The sequence below is a fragment of the Carassius auratus genome, chromosome 22 (assembly GCF_003368295.1).
Source record: "Carassius auratus strain Wakin chromosome 22, ASM336829v1, whole genome shotgun sequence".
Taxonomy (NCBI): Eukaryota; Metazoa; Chordata; class Actinopteri; order Cypriniformes; family Cyprinidae; genus Carassius; species Carassius auratus.
The window spans coordinates 8,692,093-8,715,308 of NC_039264.1; the positions used below are offsets into that span (position 1 = coordinate 8,692,093).

The 23,216-nt window shown below is 37.5% G+C and overlaps 3 protein-coding genes across 4 annotated transcripts in view; 2 read left to right on the forward strand and 1 right to left on the reverse strand.

The window, feature by feature from the left end:
- Nucleotides 1-635: 635 nt before the first annotated feature.
- On the forward strand, nucleotides 636-7,497 carry crlf1b (cytokine receptor-like factor 1b). Its single transcript, XM_026197525.1, has 8 exons — nucleotides 636-953; nucleotides 2,139-2,417; nucleotides 2,510-2,639; nucleotides 2,732-2,898; nucleotides 3,603-3,760; nucleotides 4,989-5,157; nucleotides 5,930-6,111; nucleotides 6,688-7,497. Exons 1-8 carry the CDS (start codon nucleotides 824-826, stop codon nucleotides 6,709-6,711), a joined length of 1,239 nt encoding a protein of 412 aa, XP_026053310.1. The 5' UTR covers nucleotides 636-823; the 3' UTR covers nucleotides 6,712-7,497.
- A 92-nt stretch (nucleotides 7,498-7,589) lies between these two features.
- rex1bd (required for excision 1-B domain containing) lies at nucleotides 7,590-14,271 on the reverse strand. Its single transcript, XM_026197527.1, has 5 exons — nucleotides 14,139-14,271; nucleotides 12,201-12,283; nucleotides 11,619-11,823; nucleotides 10,554-10,642; nucleotides 7,590-8,175 (listed from the first exon to the last, which is right to left on the reverse strand). Exons 1-5 carry the CDS (start codon nucleotides 14,139-14,141, stop codon nucleotides 8,103-8,105), a joined length of 453 nt encoding a protein of 150 aa, XP_026053312.1. The 5' UTR covers nucleotides 14,142-14,271; the 3' UTR covers nucleotides 7,590-8,102.
- Nucleotides 14,272-15,294: 1,023 nt separating this feature from the next.
- cpamd8 (C3 and PZP like alpha-2-macroglobulin domain containing 8) overlaps nucleotides 15,295-23,216 on the forward strand; it is a 40,127-nt gene continuing 32,205 nt past the window's right edge. Inside the window, exons 1-9 of one of the 2 annotated variants that reach the window (XM_026197529.1) lie at nucleotides 15,295-15,830; nucleotides 19,003-19,154; nucleotides 19,391-19,413; nucleotides 20,705-20,870; nucleotides 21,431-21,483; nucleotides 21,906-21,923; nucleotides 22,568-22,622; nucleotides 22,780-22,893; nucleotides 23,078-23,162. In XM_026197529.1, the coding sequence (XP_026053314.1) occupies nucleotides 15,739-15,830; nucleotides 19,003-19,154; nucleotides 19,391-19,413; nucleotides 20,705-20,870; nucleotides 21,431-21,483; nucleotides 21,906-21,923; nucleotides 22,568-22,622; nucleotides 22,780-22,893; nucleotides 23,078-23,162 (758 nt within the window). In that variant the 5' untranslated portion in view covers nucleotides 15,295-15,738. The remainder of the gene's footprint in view (nucleotides 15,831-19,002; nucleotides 19,155-19,390; nucleotides 19,414-20,704; nucleotides 20,871-21,430; nucleotides 21,484-21,905; nucleotides 21,924-22,567; nucleotides 22,623-22,779; nucleotides 22,894-23,077; nucleotides 23,163-23,216) is intronic. The other variant, XM_026197528.1, reaches the window with a different exon arrangement.

The window sequence follows — 23,216 nt, forward strand, 5'->3', positions numbered from 1 at the left end:
ATGTTTCATTTCTACCACATGAAATAACGTTCTAATAAGGGACTGTAATGATCTCATTCGGCCGGAAATTAAACACAAATTAAAAACAATAATTAAATGATAATAAAAATAATTAACTCCTTAAAATAGTGTAGGCTATACTTTATATAGGCTATACTATCTGAAATAATAATAATAATACAATAACAATATAACAATTATGTAAGAATTTAATTTCTTAAAATAGTATTTTCCACTACTACTACCTTTCTAAAATTGTAGATTTAAATTCAAAAGTTCTTATTTTCCTCATAATTGCCAGTTCGTTGTAAAGTAGCACTGGGTGTGGAGCTGCATGGCACAAAACAGACCATTATAAACTATACAATGTAGACAAAATTAATCGTGTGTATTGGCTGTAGAACAAACTTTTTATTTATTTTTTATTTTTATAATGGGTTGTTTCATTATTTTCTTAAATAATTATTTATAATAAATAAATAAATATATAATTATAATAAATAAATAAATACTTATTTTCTTTCTTTTTTTAAAAAAAAGGGAAAAGGAAAAAGAAAAAAGAAAAAAGAAAAGAATACACTGGCTGCAGATGCGCTCCTAATAATGTCTTGTGGCTGTGTGGTAAGACATAGGAGGAGCTTCAGAAGAATAAACTTTTTCAGCTTTTGAGGCGTGCGCTATGTTGATTCTTCTCCAAAATTGAGAGTGAAGGTGAATCTGAGCGTCCTCACCGCATAATGGTGCTTCCCAGAACCAGTAATGATTTTTACGAGGCTTTCTGGTGATTGAGGCTTTTAATTTTTAGCAATTCCTGTGAAGGAGAATGGATCATGCGTGCGCGCGCTCCCATCAACATGACAAGAATCGAGTTGAGAGCGCGCGAGACAGACGAATGGCAATTTTAGTCGTCATGTTGTTTTTTGTTGCGGTTCTTCCATATGCGCTCACAACACGTAAGTAGAGTTTTAAGTGTATTTGAAGTTTACTTTGAAGTAAAGTTGTTTAAGAATATGTCTACAAACTTATCTTCAATTAAAGGTCTTGTCGGAGGTGTTTATGTTTTCATTTTCATCTCTACTCATGTTCATATGTCATATTCGTCTTAGTTTACGGTAAAATTCAATAGTTAAAGAAAGATTTATCCATTTTAACTGTGATATAATGACAGAAATGTTCTCAAAACTCATACTGTTTAAAGGCGACCTTATAATCGTTTACAGCAATAATAATAACTTGCATTTAGAAGAAACTAATGGAAATTAATGCAAAAGTGTGTAAAGACATGCTATATTAAGATGTAAATAGATCTACAATATTATACCAACTGTGTATTAATAAACAGAATAGCCTAAAGTAAAATAAGTCGAGTTATGATTGAGAATGATTGTGAATAGAATTGTTCATTCACTGGTCAGTTTTCATTGATTTCATTGGTCAGTTTTTCCAAACAATGCTAAAGGATGAAATGCTTCCAATATGGTAAGTCTTTCCTAACAAGTACAGTATGATACACTCTTAAAAATAAAGGTGCTTCATGATGCCATATAAGAACCTTTTGTCTAAATGGTTCTCTAAAGAACCTTTAACATCTAAAGAACCCTTCTGTTTGACAAAAGGTTCTTTATTGTGAAAGAAGGTGCTTAAGATTATAAAAAGGCCAGATAGAGATGGTTCTTTAAAGAACCATTGACTGGAAGGTTCTTTGTAGAACCAAAAATGGTTCTTCTATGGCATCGATGTGAAGAACCTTTTATCGCACCATTATTTTTAGAAGTGTAGTTTATACATTAATTATTTAGTCTTGTTTTCTCAACTTTTCAGTGTTTCTTAGTGTCCAGTGGCACATGTTAAAGAGTTTGTCTGCCTCCCACCAGGAGCAGAAATGATCTGTATCAATACCCGGGTTCCCTGAAGGCCAGTAGTAGCCTAGCTCTTCCAATCCAGCCATCGTTCCCTCTGAACATTTGTCTTAAACATGAAAAAATATGAGCTCTGTGGACGCACAAGACGAATATTTACAAGATGGAAAACCGCTTAAGTTGCTGAAAAATGACCTTGTGCGACCTTTCCAACTGCGGTCATAAATCCAGTTGTAAAATTGCTGGAATCATGAAATCTCCTCTTCTTCTGACCCCCAGACTTGGCTGTCATATCCCCCCAGGATCCAGTGCTTCATATCGGCTCGAGTTTGACTGCAGTGTGCACCATTAGCGCTGAGCTGGAAATAACAGCTAGATCCTTGTACTGGACGCTGAATGGAAAACGCTTGGCTAGAAACACTTATAAGGTCCTTAGTCCGACCGAATCCAGCATCACACTCCATCAACTCAATGGCTCCATGCAGCGGTCAGGAGACAACCTGGTTTGCCACCGAAGCAACGGAGAAGTATTGGCTGGATCATGTCTTTATGTTGGCTGTGAGTTTGTGAACACTTCCAGCTTGTTTTTTTGCCATGTGTTTTTGAATATTCATGCTGTCCTCTTCTTTTTATTTTAATTTGACATATAGCGCCCCCTGAGAAACCCGTCAACCTGACATGTTGGTCACGAAACACCAAGGATCTCAGCTGCAGATGGAGTCCGGGAAGTCAAGGAGAGACATTCATCAACACCAAATACATCCTCAAGTACAAACTAAAGTGAGATTTTGACACCCAAAAACTTTATACCCACACCTGTTTTGCAAGAATCCCTTTATATATGCAACTCTTTCATTTGTATAACAATCTAGATGGTACGGTAAAGAGAAAGACTGTGAGGAATACACAGGACAGCTGTATATATGCTACGTTCCTCGTGACCTTGCCATTTTCACTCCATATGAAGTTTGGGTGGAGGCATCCAATCAGCTCGGCTCTGCCACTTCTGATGTCATCACCTTAGACATTTTAGATGTAGGTAAGTAAGTCTAAAATATATAAGTTTGGTGGAAAAAATTGAGGTTGAGATCAAGGTGACTTTGGATAACTTCATGCTTACTAACTTGCACAAAACCATCTGAAAGTCTCGCATATGGTGTGCACACACTCGTCTGCGAGAAAAGATTTTTACAGACTATAAAAAACACTTTCCAACAGCTGAAACGTTTCCAAAAGGCAACTCGTGAAAATAGTACTTTAAAGGTCAATGGGCAGCTGAAAGTCTGTTGGCAATTGGTTAAAATTCTAAATCAAATGACTTATTTGACATACCAATGCATTAATCGAATTAATCACAATTAAACTACATCCATCAATCAGCACTTTTTGCTGAGAAAAGCAAAGATATTACATTACTACATCTTTAAGGCCTCATTTCCTCATCTTCTGAAACAATAAGCTCTGGAATTCTCCATGATTGGCTTTGCCCTAAAGGCAAGCTTGATTAAAAAACGTAGCAGTGGAGCACGACCATTTCAAACAACAATGGAAACGGGAGATTGCCGTAGTTACGGCAAAATATCATCTAGCTAATGAGCGTCGAAGAAGGTTTATTGGGAGATTCAATTACAAGCAGGAAGGAAAGGAAGAATAGTTTAACAGTTACCTACTTTTATTGGGTTTAATCAAGAGTTCCGAAAATTACTTTCGTACGCGTTTGATGTTGTGAAATATTCCTTTCAGTAACTACAGATCCGCCTCCTGATGTCCTTGTGAGCCGCGTTGGAGATCTGGAAGATCAGTTAAGTGTACGTTGGGGCAGTCCTCCTGCCCTGAAAGACTACCTATTTCAGGCCAAGTATCAGATACGATACCGTGTGGAGGAGAGCGACGAATGGAAGGTATGGCTAAAATGGTTAAGTCCAGACGAGTGCAAATCCTGCTCCTTGAGGGCCAATGTCCTGTAGAGTTTGGCTCCAGTCTGCCCCAACTCACCTGTCTGAAATTCTTGAAGACCTTAGCTGGTTCAGGTGTTTAATTGGTTTTAGAGCAGTTCCAAAAAAAGGTCTTCACAGCAGTGACACAAGAACCATTTTGGATCTCCAAAGAACCTTTCAGTGAAGAGTTCTTAAAAGAACCATGTTTTAGTTCACTCTTAAAAATAATGTTTCTTTATTAGCATCAATGGTTCCAGGAAGAACCTTTAATGTCCATGGAATCTTTACATTCCACAAAGTTTTTTTTTTTTTTTATGTAAAAATGTTTGTTAGATTTTTTTATGTTTTTCACACTAAGAAAATAATTAACTGTTCACTGAAAGGTTCTTTTGGAAACCAATGGGTTTTATGTGAACATCACTAGGCGTTCGAGGTTCTTTATGGAACCATATATACCAATAAATAACCTTTAATTTCAAGAGTATGGAGCAGGATTTACCACCCCTGTTTTAGTACAAAAGAGAGGGGGTGTCCAATCCTGATCCTTGAGGACCACCAACCAGCAGTTTAGCTCCAGTCCTAATTAAACACACCTGAACCAGTTAATAAAGGTCTTCAAGATCACTAAAAACTTCCAAGCAGGTATATTGGAGCTAAATTCTAAGACCCCAAAATGAACATTATGTTAATCTTTAATCAGCCTCATGTGATTCAATGCAAATTTCCTTGTTCTGTGGAACACAAAATTAGAATTTTCAAGAAATCTCCTGGCTACTCCTTTCTTAACCTAACCCCAAAATGATATCCTGCCTCATAAAGGTATTCCACATGACTTGTGTGCTATATATTCGAAGTCTTTTTAACTTATTTGATCATTTTTTTAATTGAATGATTTATTTATTAACTGACTAATCCAGTTCCCACATTCAACTCACTGATGCAAGGATCCAACACTTAACATCTCACTGGAAGGGACGATTATCAGCTATAATTACACTCTTTCTTTTCAGAATGATTGGAATATAGTGCACTAGTCCTATGGACCAATATTACAATGTTCTTTTAAACCTGCATAACTTTAACAAGGTTTGGAATGACATGAAGGTAGGAAAAGACAGAGTTTACATGTTTGGGTGAACAGCTTTCCACATGCTTAGATTATTTGTAATTTTTATTTTCTATTTCTCATGAGGTCATAGATGATGCTGGGAACCAGACTTCTTGTCGGTTAGCGGGTCTCAGGGCCGGCACAGTGTATTTCGTCCAGGTACGCTGCAACCCAATAGGCATCTACGGCTCAAAGAAAGCAGGTATTTGGAGCGACTGGAGCCACTCGACTGCCGCGTCGACACCTGGCATTGGTAAGTTTAATCAAAACGTAATAATGCAGTGTCCCTTTACTTCACATTAGACTTCTGCATCACAAAGGCTAATTAGATTCAAACCATATGTAAACATTGAAAAAAACATCAAGCTACTTGATAGAGATCTCTCACAAGTGGATTCAAAAGACTTTAGCAAAATGTCAGAGCGCTTTAGGGGACAATTGATGAATTCTTTGGCCTTTTTTTAGATGAATAAATTAAAAAAGTCTTTAGAGAATGTTCAGATTAAAGGGCCGGTCAACCTGAAACTTAGTGGAAACAGATTTGGTTCATAAGAAATTATGTTCCATGTCTTGCATTAAAGAGAGGATCTTATTAAGCTCTGTTTTATGCCAAGCATTATGAGTTATGGCAAGTCTGAGCTCCCCCTCCTGCATTCTGTGTTTAATGCTTCGTAGCTCATTAGCAGGGAGCTGGTAAATAGCCTATTATTCATGGGTAGGTGCACATCGCTCAGGGCAACACTGCACAATCGACAGCATTTAAGCAACTGTCCTCAACTGGGGTCGAATTTAACAAATGTCTTACAAATGCATTTATTAGATGATTCAAATTTAAAATATGTAGACTCATTTAATAAAATCTAATTATGGGTACTGCATAGAGCTGGGTGATAGACTCCAAATTGAAGAATCCTGAGTATTTTTTGTTTGAATTTGCCACCAATATTTACAGGTACAATTTGTATAATTTATCACCAAAAACTCTCATTTAATATCACATTAATGTATTGTCATTTCCCAAACAGACAGGTCACATATTGGTTCGTGTGATTCGAAGCCCAGCGAGCACAACTCAACGCTAAGGAAGGAGCTCAAGCAGTTTTTCGGCTGGATGCGCAAACACTCTTACGGCTGTACGGACGTCAGCATCAAACTCTACGACCAATGGCGCGTCTGGCTGCAGAAAGCCCAGAAAACACACGACCAGGTCAGTAAGGACAAAACGCACCTCCTTATGCGACATATCAAGACCCGTTGGCACACACGATACAGGCCCTCTGCGAAAAAACAAACAAACAAAAAACACGTATTTTGAAGTTTTATGTGCCCCACAAAAAAATAGAACCAAAAGATCTGTTTATTCTTTTGATCAATAGGCTCACATTTGCTTGCGTTTACTAATAGCGAAACATCATATAATCTTCAGACGTTACCACAACAGAGAGGAAACAGCCACTCAAAGTAATCAGCTGGAATGCTAATAAATTCCTTTTAGGTTAGACTGCGCGGCAAAGCTTCAGCTGCGAACCGAGCCCGAGAAGTCTTGTGTGGCGTTCTCGAACGCTAACCGACATCCGTTGCACGCTCTCTGAACCGATTCAGTGGTTACTGTTGCTTTGGCACTGACGACTGTTGGGAAACTTAGGTCGCTTCATCAGTCACACTGTCCCTTTGAAGAACACGTTGTAACTGCCACAAGAATGGCTGGTACCAATTACGCTTCTCTGTCCCCATATATCAACTCGTCACATTCACTTGTAAATGCCATTCTCTTGCCTTTCAGGTACTACAAAGCGGTAAATCATAGTGAAACTCTCTAAAGAAGGCTTGGGAGAGTTTGCGGGGGCCTGCGACAACAAGGGTTTTATCACTCTCCAGTGCTTGAGACTTTCATTTGGATGAGCCAAGACTCTGAAGGGATCTGCAAGAAGACTGTCGTTTGGCGACATGATCTACTGTATGCCTCCTGCTGTAGTCCCCATCAAATACGTCAAAGGAAGCGCTTTTGTCTCAGACATGTTATTTATGAGGGCATTAAAAACAAAGAAAGACTCCAAATTATGAGAGAGTATAAAAAGCAAAAAAAAAAGGAGATAATGGGGGATTCTCTCATTCTTATTGACCTTTCATCCAAAAATAAAAGACCTTTGCAACTCATCACAGACAACACAAAACATTTCTAGAGAATTCGGAAGCAACACTTTAAGACTGTTTAAATATTTGTGTCTTAAAGGGATAGTTCACTTATAAAGTGAATGAGAACTGGGGCTGCCGAGCTCTACAATGAGCAAAAGCACAATAAAAGCATCGTAAATCTGACTTGTGGTTAATTCTTCTGAAGTCTTATAATAGTTTTTAGGTGACAAACACATTGAAATTTGATTTGTTATTCACTGAAAACCATGATATCCTTCCAAAAGCTAGTTCATGAGAGAATTTGAGATGTTCTGAATGAATCGTTCTTTGGAACCAGATCTTTTGAATGAATCAGAAGTTCCAGTTAATGCGCCTATCTGTATAATTCATTCATAAATCTTGAGTTCATTTAACTACTCATATGTCTTTAGAAGGCTGAATAAAGTCACATGGACCACTTTTGTGTGCTTTTTGAAGCTTCCACATAAGAAATAAACACATACAGGTTTGGAATTAAATGAGGGTGAGTGAATAATGACAAACTTTTACTTTTAGTGCACTGTCCCTTTAATTGTTAAACACTCAAGTTTAAATTGGTATTTGAAATGCAATTAGCTATTTTTTGTCATCTTGTGTTCAAAAACATCATGTAAATACTGTATCATTATGTACAAATAGTTTTTTCTGTATAAATTTTTCAAAATATTTAAGGAATCATATATTTTGTAACATTAGCTTTTGCTGAATATTATTATTATTATGCATATAATAATGAATGTTATTTACATTCAGAATGAACAGATAAATGCTTTAAATTAACATTGTGTTGGTTTAGCAAACAAAATGTCACAAGCTATTCTGAAGGTATAAAAAATAATGAAATAAAAAATGCCAGACTCTCTTTAATAAAAATCTGCATTGCAAAGCCTGCATCAGCAGCAGCAATGCACTCTGTCTATGCAACGCCTGAGAGAGCGATCGATACTTCAGATGACTCTTCATTAGAAAGGAAAGTTCACAGAGGATCTGAATCCATCTCTGTCTCCTGAGACTGACTGAATCTCACTCCGGCTCCTCGGAGTCGTACTTGAAGTCTTGCAGAATCTCACTCAAAGCTGCTGAATTCTTTATGATACTGAAAGAGATGGCGAGAACAGAAATGTTTTTTTATTCGGAGGTTTAAAAGAACAAAAGGTTTTAACCATTAATCTGATGAACCAAGAACTGTACATCAAAACCAGGACGAAACATTACAACAGTGATAGATATATATAGTCATTGTCAGGTGTTTAGGAAAAACTTGCACTTACTCCTGTTCATTTATTTTATTGATCAATTAACATTTTTTCACTAATATGCAAGAAACAAACAGCTAAATATTTAAAGCATAATAATAAATACTTTTTATTTTTATAGTTGATTTCTTTACACAAACGAGTGTACATTATATATGTGTATATATATATATATATACATACAGTATTGTTCAAAATAATAGCAGTACAATGTGACTAACCAGAACAATCAAGGTTTTTCGTATGTTTTTTTATTGCTACGTGGCAAACAAGTTACCAGTAGGTTCAGTAGATTCTCAGAAAACAAACAAGACCCAGCATTCATGATATGCACGCTCTTAAGGCTGTGCAATTGGGCAATTAGTTGAAAGGGGTGTGTTCAAAAAAATAGCAGTGTCCACCTTTGACTGTACAAACTCAAAACTATTTTGTACAAACATTTTTTTTTTCTGGGATTTAGCAATCCTGTGAATCACTAAACTAATATTTAGTTGAATGACCACAGTTTTTTAAAACTGCTTGACATCTGTGTGGCATGGAGTCAACCAACTTGTGGCACCTCTCAGCTGTTATTCCACTCCATGATTCTTTAACAACATTCCACAATTCATTCACATTTCTTGGTTTTGCTTCAGAAACAGCATTTTTGATATCACCCCACAAGTTCTCAATTGGATTAAGGTCTGGAGATTGGGCTGGCCACTCCATAACATTAATTTTGTTGGTTTGGAACCAAGACTTTGCCCGTTTACTAGTGTGTTTTGGGTCATTGTCTTGTTGAAACAACCATTTCAAGGGCATGTCCTCTTCAGCATAGGGCAACATGACCTCTTCAAGTATTTTAACATATGCAAACTGATCCATGATCCCTGGTATGCGATAAATAGGCCCAACACCATAGTAGGAGAAACATGCCCATATCATGATGCTTGCACCTCCATGCTTCACTGTCTTCACTGTGTACTGTGGCTTGAATTCAGAGTTTGGGGGTCGTCTCACAAACTGCCTGTGGCCCTTGGACCCAAAAAGAACAATTTTACTCTCATCAGTCCACAAAATGTTCCTCCATTTCTCTTTAGGCCAGTTGATGTGTTCTTTGGCAAATTGTAACCTCTTCTGCACATGCCTTTTTTTTAACAGAGGGACTTTGCGGGGGATTCTTGAAAATAGATTAGCTTCACACAGACGTCTTCTAACTGTCACAGTATTTACAGGTAACTCCAGACTGTCTTTGATCATCCTGGAGGTGATCATTGGCTGAGCCTTTGCCATTCTGGTTATTCTTCTATCCATTTTGATGGTTGTCTTCCGTTTTCTTCCACGTCTCTCTGGTTTTGCTCTCCATTTTAAGGCATTGGAGATCATTTTAGCTGAACAGCCTATCATTTTTTGCACCTCTTTATAGGTTTTCCCCTCTCTAATCAACTTTTTAATCAAAGTACGCTGTTCTTCTGAACAATGTCTTGAACGACCCATTTTCCTCAGCTTTCAAATGCATGTTCAACAAGTGTTGGCTTCATCCTTAAATAGGGGCCACCTGATTCACACCTGTTTCTTCACAAAATTGATGACCTCAGGGATTGAATGCCACACTGCTATTTTTTTGAACACACCCCTTTCAACTAATTCAACTAATTGCCCAATTGCACAGCCTTAAGAGCGTGCATATCATGAATGCTGGGTCTCATTTGTTTTCTGAGAATCTACTGAACCTACTGGTAACTTGTTTGCCACGTAGCAATAAAAAAACATACGAAAAACCTTGATTATTCTGGTTAGTCACATTGTACTGCTATTATTTTGAACAATACTGTATATACATACACACACATATACACATATGCATGCAACAAAAAGTTGATTTATTTTACTAATTCCATTCAAAAAGTGAAACTTATATATAATCATCAAAATTAAAAGAAATAAACATTTGAAATATATCAGTCTGAGTGTAATGAATGAAAATAATATACAAGTTTCACTTTTTGAATGGAATTAGTAAAATAAATCAACTTTTTAATGATTTTCTAATTATATGACCAGCACCTGTACACACACACACACACACACATCATTCATTAATATTAATTTTACACATGATTACTAATCAATATAATATAATATAATACATAAAATAAGTAATTTAGACAAATTACAAATTTCTATGAAATAAAACCATTTTCAAATATGCTAAATATATATACAGAGTTGCACTTACTCCTGTTTGATCTCACGGACTTTCTCTTGGAAATCCTCATCTTCTGGGTGATCCTGGGCATTCTGCTTGGCCAACTGTAATTTAGCTGTCTGCAAAGTCATAAATATAGATACAAATTAAGAATACAGTAACCAATTACAGAACAGATACATTTGGTTCAATACCGTTTCAGTCTGATGCATAAAAAAAGGGGTGAGAAAATAATTATACAAGCTAAATTAAGTTATGCAGGACTGAATTGTCTAAAGCACCTTTCACACTGCCATTCCGGCAAATACACAGGTAAAGTGTTCAGGGAATTGTTCCCGGGTCGCTAGATTTTGCACTTTCACACTGCCAGTGATGACCCGGGATATGTGCGTGCTATCACACACACAACTCGTAAAGATCCCGTAACGACATGTGACATCAGGGCGTGATGTGTAATATACGAGTCGAAAACGTTATACTTTCAATGAAGCAAGCGAACAATCTCGGCGTCAGCGCGGAACTAACTGATCTCATATTGCACATATTTTTTTGTCGCGAACATTGATCTTCCTTCAAAACAGCCGGTAAAAGAGTCGCGCGATAATGCGCGTCATCACTTCGACACGGCATTAGATCTGGCTTTTGTTCACACAGCGCTCGTCCCGAGTCGAACCCGGCAATGTTACTAGGTCCCCGACCCGGATTCAATGGCGGAATAAATCCCGGGACGTGATTGCTTTCACACAGAAGGCAACCCGGCAATGTTCTGGCAATATGCCGGGTCCGACGTGCAGTGTGAAAGGGGCTTAAGTAACATACATTTTTAACTAAAATATGTTTGACAGTGCACATCCTAACATTCCTATAAAATTTCTTAATGACTCAGCGTCTGAAATGCTGTATCCCATAAAGCAATGCACTCAACTTTTCATTTCCAAACCGATGAATCGAAGTATCTGCAGCATCAATGTTTAATCATTCATTATTTTATAAAATTTGGAATGAAAAGCAAATTAGATCTAAAATAGATTAAATCTGTTTACAGTGCATATTGTGTCATGTTAGCCAAACATTTGAAAAAACAACATTGCCCACCAGCTCTAGTTTCTCCTTCTCTTTAATCTGCATTTTGTCAATGTGTTCGGAGAGGTCGGGCCGGTCGAAGTCTTGGTGCAGTTGCTCTTTAATCTGCAGAACCTCTTTGGAAATGCCGCAGAATGCTTTCGTTATCTCATGTACCAGCTGTTTGTAGTGCTCGAAGTCATAGTGGGGCCCCGTCCTTAAATACGCCTCATGACCCCTGAGAAAAAAACAACAACTCTGTTACCTCAAATAACCTGTGACAAACAGGCAGATAGACAGACAGACACATTTATAAACAGACAGAGATACAGACAGACAGATAGAGACACAGACAAACAGACAGACAGACAGACGACAGATAGAAAGAGATATAGATATACAGACAGAGATACAGAGATACAGACAGACAGAGACACAGACAGAAACAAACATACAGACAGAGACACAGAAAGATAGACAGGGAGAGAGACAGAAAGAGACAGACAGAGACACAGACAGAGACAGAAACAAACCCACAGACAGAGACAGACAGAAAGACAGACAGAGAGAGAAACAAACATGCAGACAGAGACAGACAGACAGAAATAAACTGACTCCTCAAATAGCTTGTATGCCTCCACACGCTCAGCTTGAAGTACATAAAATCTTCTGACCAAATTTTTCAAATCTGTAGGTGCCTTTAAAAAAGAATAAATAGAACTTGAATACATATTTATATACAATATTACTAAACAGTCAAAAACATGGTAATATTTTGTTAGCGATATAATTATAAATGCAATCATAAATATATATTATTTTGTTAATATGTCACTTTATTACTACTAAATTATGTATATGTAATAAATGTTAATATGTAACTGCATGGTGACACTTTATTTTAAAGGGTTAGTTTAGCCAAAAATGTAGATTGTCATTAATGACTCCCCCTCTTGTCGTTCCAAACCCGTAAGACCTCCGTTCATCTTCAAAACACAGTTTAAGATATTTTAGATTTAGTCCAGGAGCTCTCAGTCCCTCCATTGAAGCTGTGTGTACGGTATACTTGATGATGTAAGAAAAACATCATCAAAGTAGTCCATGTGACATCAGAGGGTGGGTTAGAATATAAATGTATCGAAAATACATTTTGGTCCAAAAATAGCAAAAACTATGACTTTATTCAGCATTGTCTTCTCTTCCGTGTCTGTTGTAAGACAGTTCAAAACAAAGCAGTTCACCAAATCGAACGGAATCATTTTAAACGGTTCGCGTCTCTAATACGCATTAATCCACAAATGACTTAAGCTATTAACTTGTTTAATGTGGCTGACACTCCCTCGGAGTTAAAACAAACCAATATCCCGGAGTAATTCATTTACTCAAACAGTTCACTGACTGGACTGCTGTGAAGAGAGAACTGAAGATGAACACCGAGCAGAGCCAGATAACAAACGAAAGATTGACTCGTTCTCAAGTCAAGAACCGGTTGCATCGGTTTTGGGTTCACCAGTACACTGAACCAAGAACCGTTTCTGTCGGACGCATCCGATTCGAGAAATGAGGAGCTGATGATACTGCGCATGTGTGATTCAGCGTGAAGCAGACCGACACACAGAGCGTCTGAACTGAACTGATTCTGTGCTAGTGTTATGAGCGCATGTAAACCGAAGGCTTGAATCAAGGGGAATCATCGCAAATGACGCCATTACATAGATCGCAAAAGAACCTTTCTGGACATGGACAGTAGACCGTACACACAGTTCCAATGGAGGGACAGAACGGTCTCGGACTAAATCTAAAATATCTTAAACTGTGTTCCGAAGATGAACTGAGGTCTTACAGGTTTGGAACAACATGAGGGTGAGTTAATAATGACATAATTTTAATTTTTGGCTGAACTAAACCTTTAAGGTCCAATTTTTTATGAACAAACCATTAACTATGTTTTGCTTCAATAAACTCCTAATTTGGTGCTTATTCATAAGTAGTAAGGTAGTTATTAAGTGTAGGTGCTGGGTAGGATTAGGGATGTGGAATATAGTCAGGCAGATATGTTCTTTATAAGAAACAAACAGCCAATATGTCAATAATAGACATGCTAATAAGCAACTGTCCTGCTGAAAAAAACAACAACAGAATTTGTAATGGTTTTACTGGTTATAATGGGACTTGTGTTGGTTTTAATGGTAACTGTTGGTCTCTACTGGTAATTGGTCTCCTTCTATTGGTGGCTTGTTAAAACCACTAATTCCTTATTAAATATGTCCCAGAAAACACTACAAGTAAACCTTTGTTAATAATTGTAATGGTAAAAAGTTGATGGTTTGTGATAGCTGTAATGGTATTTGAGGTGGAAATTTCTGGGAAGGTTTTTTTTTCGGTTAATAGTGAGAATTGGTCCTTATACTGAAGTGTTAACAACCTTATTCTATTGAAATTCGACTTCTGCATAGACTAGCTTTAGCAAATTCGCTAAGTTGTCTATATTTCTATTCATTTAATATTCCTAAAGGTCATTATATGATACAAGCTGAGTTAAAACGAGCTCACCATGTTGCTGTCACCGTGCTTTCGGCGTTTTCGTAGCTTGGCAGATAAATCTTCAGACCAGCAACATGTGTATATTTCGTTTAGTCACGCAGCACGCTGTTGCACGCACTTCCTGTTTGCGGTTCGCGTAATACAACGTCATGTGACGTCACCTCAATGCTGTTGTGCTGAGACGAAACTGAGTTCTTTTTTTATTTTCAGCGTTGGTTTGAGGCAGAAATATTATTCTTAAATCAGTTGTTTAATGAAAATGCCCACTTATAAAATTATAAAGAATTTATTTTGTCGTTTTAATATCCCCATTCCCTCTAAAGAATTTGCTATTGTTTTTGACTCCATACCATTTGGAGTTATTACTATGACTGTTTCAAATGACCCCCTATCCTTCTTGATTTTGTATCAGTTCCAAATATTCCGGTTTATCGGAATGCTTTTGTCTCTGATATTCCCTGGAGGAAAGTTTGGCTGATACTTAGTTACTAATAAGATGAAAGAAGTTTCCTTTCGAATTATCCATCGTTTATATCGTAATATTTTCTTAAAGAAATATAAAAAAGATATTGATACAAACTTTTCTTTTTGCAAACACCATGTAGAGAATACATTTTTACGTATAATGGCTTATGACTAAGCTAATAGAGGGATAACTTCTTAATATCATATAACAATAAATATTTATAGTAATATTACAGTAAAATATTCTCTATATTCTATATATTCTCTATATTGTTATCTATAAATGCCATTTTTATTTAATTCAGTGTCTTAAAAACATAAAACTGTCATTTATAAAAACGTTCTCATAATATCGCTGATATTAGACGTCTCGCGCTTAAAGGACCACGAGGGGGCGCAAGTGTTCTATATTATGCTAAAACCTTATTGCGCTTCCATATCAAAATGAATTCACACATTAGGTTGAAGTTTTATATTTTAAAGCTATAACTTTATTATGCCAATATGTATGTCAGAAAAGTCTCAGTCAAATAATATTTAGGTTACATTATTAAAATGAGTTAAATTAATGCATACATTAAATCAATGCATGCATTATCTTAAATTAATGCATGTAGCTAAACATTAACCGACAAAAGCAATCGGATCTTTTCGGTCTCATTCAACCGGACCTGTGTAGCTTCCAGGCGGCGTTGCAGGGACAGTGGCAGTCTTGTCTCTACTAGCTCAGAGGGGCTTGTTCTGACACACCACTGAATGAGACAAAAGCCTGAAGGGTTCAAAGGGGCAAAAGCAGACTGCCCCGGTTACATTACAGCATGTGGAGCTCAGCTCGCTGGATCTGATGTGCATTAAATACCGTGCTACACAAGGGGTGGGGTGGATGGAGATAAGTTTTAATGCTGAAATATGAGCAATCGGAACTAAGGCGGATAAATACAGCAAGCCAAGGGGGATTGTCTGTACGTGTGGAAAGGAGTTTAAAAAAATCATTTGCACGGACGCAACACTGGCGATTGGGATAAAAACGTTGCACGCGCTGCGCCGGAGACTCGTGCTTGCTCCTCGTGGATACTTGAGTTTGCACTCGAAGTTGTAAGAATATTTGTGGAATACACGCCGGACAGACTAAGTGAAGGACAAAATGAGAGTGTTGCATGTGCACCACAAATCCTGGACTCTGTGGACTGTGTTCATGGTGTGTGTAATGAGTGGAGTTCATTCACAAGAAAGACAGTAAGTATGTTTGTAGCGCACTTTTATGAATGATGACCGAACATCTGTTTTCATTTCAAGCACGAATGTCTAGAAAAGACTTCAGTCAGGTGATAACGGCATCCTTCAGTAGTTTGTCGCTCGCCTTTGGAAATGTTTTGTGGTGCAACACCAAATAAACTCAGTAGCACAGCTGCTGTTGATGTGTGTGGGTGTTACTAACGTGTAATCCGTTACAAATGTTTATGGTAATTATCATTGCTAGCAAAAACTCGATGCATTTACTAGTGTAACACACCATGGGGATCCTCTTCAAAGACGTTTTCATGTACTTGCCAGGATATTAGAGTTTTGTTGCAACTAACTGTAGTGTCTGTTATTTTGAATGAGACTTTGGTCACCATGGTACAGTACATTTTTGTAATGGGTGGTACAGCTGACATTGTTATTTACAAACTCCCAAGAGAAGTTCTTTCAAAACAGGTCATCATGAATAACCAGCATTTTAAAGTTTATGTCATTGTCTTAGTCAGATTTCCCACTGTTGGTAAGATCAAGAAGCAACATTTTCAGCTTTAATGCTGCTATTGTAGTGAGATAAATATATGTGCAGAACCCATTTTTTTTCTCTGCATGTTCTCGAGAATACATTCCAGTTCACTTTCCCAAAGGTAAAGCCTATTAGAAGACTTTCTTAGTGGACTAGAAGACTGATTCTTTTGTAGGACACTGGGTTCATTTTTCTTATCAAGTGCCATTTTCAATTTAGGGTTCTTCTCGGTTCTTTGAGAAAGTTATTGATGTTGCATTGATAGTAATGTTGTTGTCCAGGTTTGATCGTTTTTATTGATGCTGCGACGTCAAACACTAAGTTGAACCTTGTTCAAACCCCTTAAAGGATTGGTTGACAGGAATCCTGTTGGGTTAATTGACCCAAGACCCGTAGAAGTCCATGAATTTCATCCTTCATACCAGGGCTGGGCAGAGCTCAGTGTCCGTACCTGTTACACTTGGTTGTGCCAAGTATTTCAAGCACCAGAGAAAAAGGTCAATAACTAGCTTGCCCTCTCTGACAAAGAGCTACATTCTCTTGAGTCAGCCAGTAGCGGTTTCTTTCCTTCAACAAGATAGTGCTATCATGTAAACACTGAATAGTTTTATGCCCACCGCACACATGAGAGTATTGTGAGATCGGGAGGTGAGGATCAAATGCAGTCAATTCCACGTAAGATGCCTTGGAAGGGATTTTCTCATGCCTTGAGACTTAAATTGCTTCTGGCCTCGCTGAACCGTAATGCCAACCACCTGATATCTCACACTCAGGCATGCTATTAAACTCAAGGACACTGAGCTGCCTGGGTTTATTTGGGCATGTAATGGGTCAGAGAGTCACCTTCCAAAATTTTTCTCATCGTTTAAGGTCACTGGAACCAAATTTGTTACTGGATTTGTGTAAGTAGTCTAGACAACTTGGATTCCAAAGAGGTGAAAAACACTTACAGAATTAGGTTAGACTTGTTTAATTCTATAACAACATTGTGTTGACCTTTGTCTTGACATGTCTTTGAGAAAGTCCTATTAGTTTTAATTGCATTGACCCCCCAAATTGGGTTTTATGCAGCCCTTTTATGTGCGCTTTCTTTTAAGAATAAAGGCCAACACACCAAACATTTAAATGAATCACCAAAAAATGGTCTAAACACTGCAGAGATCAAAACTAATTTGTCAGTTTGAATTAAAATCAGTTACTCCAGAGCTGTAGGTGGCGCACTCCACCTTTCAGAGGCAATGTTGATGTTCAGCATCTTCTTTGAATAGTCTTTTTTTCGCTCAAAATATTTGCAGAAAAACAAGTGTGTCACACTCATTTACTGTTCCCTACTTTAGGCCACTAATATAGTTCACTTGTAGAAGTTAAAGAAAATGAGTAAGTGAATTTGAACACTGAGTGCACAAGAAATTGTCACTTTTGCATTGTTTGTGCTTTCGGTTTAACCTTAACTGTCACCGTCCCACATCAAAAATAATACCAAAACCTTTTATAATTTTGCCTAAATGCATATCATCGGAAAAGTCTCAGGATTCCCTAGTTGGAATTTTGTGATAGAAAAATAATATTTTAAAAACAATTTATAAATCTGTGACAGAAAAATGAATTAAAAAAATTTAGTGGCCACTGTTTTTGATATAACGCCTAAACAAAATTTAATATAAATGTTTTTTTTATTATTATTATCAACTTCAAATTTGGAACATTACTTTATACAAATTGCTTTAATTTTATAGCAGTTTTAGAGTCAAACCTATGATGTAAAATATGTATTTTCTATAAAAATAAAACTTTATAGTTGGTACATTTTCTTTACAGTAAATTTTCATTAAACTTTGTAACTTTTTTGTATTTATTTTATTTTATTTTTTGTATTTTTCTGTATTCCAAAGCGTTAATGAATTATAACAATATAAGTTTGAATAGTGCATATTAATGTCTGGGGGGGGGGGGGGGGGGATAAATGCATGCCGTTGTTCATACATCTCTAGCCATTGATTATACATTATTTGTACATTCATTATTGCAGTGCATGAGTGCACTTGATAATGTCCACTACAAATGGTGCTCACTGTCACCCACATGTTCACTGCACCTCGGAAATGGTCTGTAACCTAAACAATGGTTTCCTCAAATAGTTCCCTATATTAGGGAATGGGGTGTTTTCAGACACAGCCCTAGTCATGGTCCTTCAAAGTGCCTCTGGAGTCCCTTTTCATAGTGGTCAACCCCTCATTGTAAATGAAGTAAAAAGAGCAATTTGTTATATTAGAAGATGTTTTGGTAGGCTAAATTGAGTAGTCGGGGGCCGTAGTGATCAGCCTTGGCCCTGAATATTCACCTTGCGCTGTAATTTACAAACTGACTATTGATCTGGAATTTATTGTTTCTTTCTCACAACACCCAACATGGGCAACAAAGAATCACAAAATACTTGCCAGTTTGTGTTTGAACTTCTTATATTTGTTTTATGTTTTCCCAAGTGGTAAGGCGGGGACCATTATTTGTTTGATTTGTGTGTCCTATGATGTGAGATTCAGATGTATGCTCTAGACAAAACAAAGTGTTAGCGTAATTGGTACCTGGAGTCTTGTGATGTAAACACACACACACAGCTGTTGCTCTCCGTCCTTTGATTCACAGAGGATACCTGATTGCCGCACCATCTGTCTTCCGTGCCGGTGTGGAGGAGGCCGTGAGTGTGACCATCTTCAATGCAGTAGAGGACACACGAGTACAACTGCAGCTCAGCGTCAAGGGCGAGATTGTGGCTCATAGTCACGGCACTGTTCGAGGTAAGGATTATGTTGGGTATTCATATAAATTTAGTGTTGCTCGATACATCATCTAAAAGTAATGTCCAACTACAGCTGTCGTGCCAAGAGCTCCTCATACCCTTGAAAATCTTTTTAATCAAGTTAATTTTTAATTATCTTATTTAGCTTTATTTCACTATAAATTCATGCTTTGATGCAGAAATCTTTGTGCTTATGCAGATTTCAATTAACCTGTCATTTATTTTTCATTTCAGATAAAGGCACCATCAAAATAAAGGTGAGACAATCATATGCCAGTTTTAGCCCATATAGTCCTTAAAGTGATAATTCACCTAAAAATAATTCTGTCATTAATTACTGACCCTCTTGTCGTTCCAAACTCGTAAGACCTTTGTTCATATTCAGACCACAAATTAAGATATTTTTTATGAAATCTTAGTGCTTTCTGACCCTACATAGACTGAAACACAACTGACACGTTCAAGGCCCAGAAATGTAGTAAAGACCTTGATAAAATAGTTCATGTGATATCAGTCATTCAACCTTAATTTTATGAAGCTGCAATCAAAAAATGAACATGATAAAAGCGTCAGTTTGTTTGCATGCTTTGTTAGATATTTAAATCCAAAACATCTGTGTTTTACTATAATATGGAAAATTTTTCAAACAGAAATAAAGCGTTTTGAATATAGTCTGCTTATTCAGTCTAGTCTGTTTCTGTTTATTTAAAGTCACAGTAACCTATATACATCACATTTTTCAAGAATTATAATTTCTATATTTTTATAAAAGCTTCCGAACAAAAACTAAACGAGTCAAATAACAGATAAAATATGATACTAAATAAATACACGTATACACATATACATTTCTTCAAAAGGTCACATTTACCATGTTTACTATGGTAACGTTAATACCTAGCGTCCATTGTCTTTTGCATCACTTATAAATATTTCTGCCTTGTATAGTGATTATAATCCACATCGGATTGAATCGCGTTATTTCAAACGCTTAAAAGTGAGTTTTAAGCTCAACTTATTTTAAAAAGTTTTTGAATGGTGGTGTTATAGCTGTAGGCTTTATGTAATGATCCGCGGCTCTGACTCCAGTTAAGGAGAAACTCCACCTTTGTTCAAAACCAGCTGGCCCGCTTTGGCCCAAGATTTTTGTCGGGCCAAAAAACCCTGGCCGTTGGCCCCGAGGAAGCCCCGACGTGGCACGATCAAGCCCCAGAAGTGACAGTGGAAACGCGACTGGCCCTGGCACACACTAGCACTCCCGCTTTAGGCCCTACAGTGGAAACGCGGCTAATGTCCCTACTAACTTTCTGGGCCTTGAACATGGTGGTTATGCTGCTGTCTATTCAGGGTCATAAAGATTCTCTCGGATTTCATCAAAAATATCTTAATTTGTGTTCCAAAGATGAACGAAGGTCTTACTGGTTTGGAACGACATGAGGGTGAATAATTAATGACAGAACTTCCATTTTTGGTTGAACTAACCCTTTAAAGTAGCATCTGCACTGAGCTCAATAAGACCTTTATGACTAAAAACCACAATGTTCCTAGGTGCCGTCAGATCTCAGAGGCCAGGCACATTTGAAGGTTTGGGGGAACCGCCAGCTCAATGAGGGTGGCTTCATCTTCCACAACCACACCACTGTGACGGTGGACAGCAAAGGCACAACTGTTTTCATCCAGACCGACAAGCCAGTCTATAAACCCCGGCAGAAAGGTCTCTCTCCTTTCACCAAATGGGAATGGGTTGCTGATGATGCTAACTATGTTTGTATTGTTAAATGTCTCAATGCTGTTGATATTGGCTGTGTTTAGATTTCTAGTACACTACATACACACTGTATACGTCCTAATGTTTTAAAAAATGCCAAAAATAATGCAACACTAAACACTTTAAAACAGTAGATTGTGACGTTGAAATTTTTAGTCATTTTTTAATACATCTTAAGCCATAACTCTTACCATTCATGTAAAAGATGTTTTTCGAAAAAAAACTTATATCACTTCTGAATCATTCCTTACACTAGAAATGAAAGCTTATGTTGAGTGCATTGCACTGCGGGTCACAATATTTTATATTGCATGGTCTGTTACATATTGCAGAATTTGGAGATGTCATATGAAAATGCATATGATGCATACAGAAAATGTGCTGATTTTGCACACTGCACCTCCTGCATGCTATTCCAAACATAGCTAAATAGTGTCATGAATGGCTTTGCAGAAGAAGTTGAATTTTAATTAATTATTACATGTTTGTTTTTCTCTCCTTTCTAGTTCTTATAAATGTATATGCTGTCACACCAGACCTAAGGCCAACCAGTGAAAAGGTGAAATCCTGAAATGACATGCTAAAATATGAAATTATGCTTTGTATTCGAGAAGCATTGTCCTATTTACCATTAGCAGTGTTTATTTAGAGTCTAAAATCTTATCTAGCAAGCGTTTTTAGAAAGGAGCAATAGGTAGTTTAGCTCTACTACCTTCATGCAGATACGTAAAAACACAAATTACAGAAACACGTTCACCAGAGACACTTAGAGACAAGCTTTTTTCCAAAAGTGGCTCCAGCTATAGTGTGTGGACAATATCCTTTTTGAAAACTGGGGTGCTAAAGTTTGCATGCCGGCAAAATTCTGCAAAACTTCTCTCAGATGCAGGATTGATTCAGATATTGAGGAGGTTAAAGTAGCTGTAGTTATACAGTTTGTTGTCTTTATCCCTCTAATCACTTCTTTGTTTTGTTTTACAGATTGAGGCTTACATAGTGGTAAGTGGAGGCTGTGGGGCGGACACTGCTCTGGTAGGGAAGCATGGTTGGAGTGTTTCTTTCCCAGCAGGGTCCATGTTGCACAGCTATAGAGCTTCACAATTGGTCGCCGGTGTTGGGTTTGACCCTAGAGCAGATGCTAGCGGGCAACTAGGAAGATAAAAGGGAGCGAGTCTTCCTGGGGCGTTGCCCCCCCACTGCTCTGTGCTTAGCTTCCATCTCTTTCCCACATGCTGCTTGGTCTTTGAAGCGTCTCTGGGGCAAACACTGTTGCTCAGTTCCAGAAAATTCTTCTAAAAGCTGTGCAAATGGCCAAAGGGGGACCAGAAAAAATGTTTGCTATGTATGCGATGTTTCATGTTTATGTTAGTTTGGCACTGTCGGCCTCTGGCTCTCGCTGGAGGAAGTGTCAGTTGGGGTGTGTGTAGTTTTGCACTGATTGACGGGATCCTGGAGTGTTGACCCTTTGAGTCAGGGCGAGGTCAGTTTGTTTGAAAGCATCATTGGATCTGAGACATGTTTGCTTAAGCTTGGTTCTTTGCTGCCTTTTTATGAGTGTAAAGTGGCCTCTGGATTTAAAGCAAGCAAATAAGCAAGAATGCTTTTACCACATACTGTTTAAGATTACCACTTTGTTTACCTAGGACCCCAGAGGATCCCGCATAATCCATTGGAAAGCTCTGAAGTCTGTATGTTGTGGTAAGAACTGTTACTATTTATTCCTTTGACTATAATCAGGCTTTTGTATAGTTTAATAATGTTGCAATCATTACATAATCACACTGTACAACTTTAGTTTATGTGACTGCCACCTTGATATGTAATAAGCTTTAATCGCCATAATATTTTCTGCTAGGAATTGTCAATATGAGCTTTCCACTATCAGACCAACCAGTCTTTGGCGAATGGCTAGTCTTCGTGGAGATGCAAGGCCACACATACAACAAGTCGTTTGAAGTGCAGAAGTATGGTAAGGATTGATTCAACTAAATGTAACCACACAAAACAGTAAATCGTCTCTAAAACATAGAAACTTATTAACACTCTAAAGCCTGAATCCCTAATATTCCATCATTTTTATGAACACATGTTTTTACAACAAGGAGAGTTTCAAACGAAATTATTTTAGTCTGTTTTTTTTTTCTCTTGAACAGTCATGCCCAGGTTTGAGCTCATCATTGAGCCCCCTCCCTACATTCGAGACCTCAATTCATGTGAACAGGTCACAGTCAAGGCAAGGTAATGGGACAAAAACCTGCCTAACGTCTTAAGCTAATCATTTTATAATAGCCT

Bases quoted from the DNA above. Each gene is read 5' to 3' on its own strand.
- crlf1b (XM_026197525.1), top strand. From the start codon at position 824: ATGGATCATGCGTGCGCGCGCTCCCATCAACATGACAAGAATCGAGTT. The intron at 954-2,138 runs GTAAGTAGAGTT...TCTGACCCCCAG, and splicing joins TCCATATGCGCTCACAACAC to ACTTGGCTGTCATATCCCCC. The intron at 2,640-2,731 runs GTGAGATTTTGA...ATAACAATCTAG, and splicing joins ATCCTCAAGTACAAACTAAA to ATGGTACGGTAAAGAGAAAG.
- rex1bd (XM_026197527.1), bottom strand. The intron at 10,643-11,618 runs GTGGGCAATGTT...ATGACTTTGCAG, and splicing joins AGAAGGAGAAACTAGAGCTG to ACAGCTAAATTACAGTTGGC. The intron at 8,176-10,553 runs GTAAGTGCAACT...CATCTCTTTCAG, and splicing joins GTCCGTGAGATCAAACAGGA to TATCATAAAGAATTCAGCAG.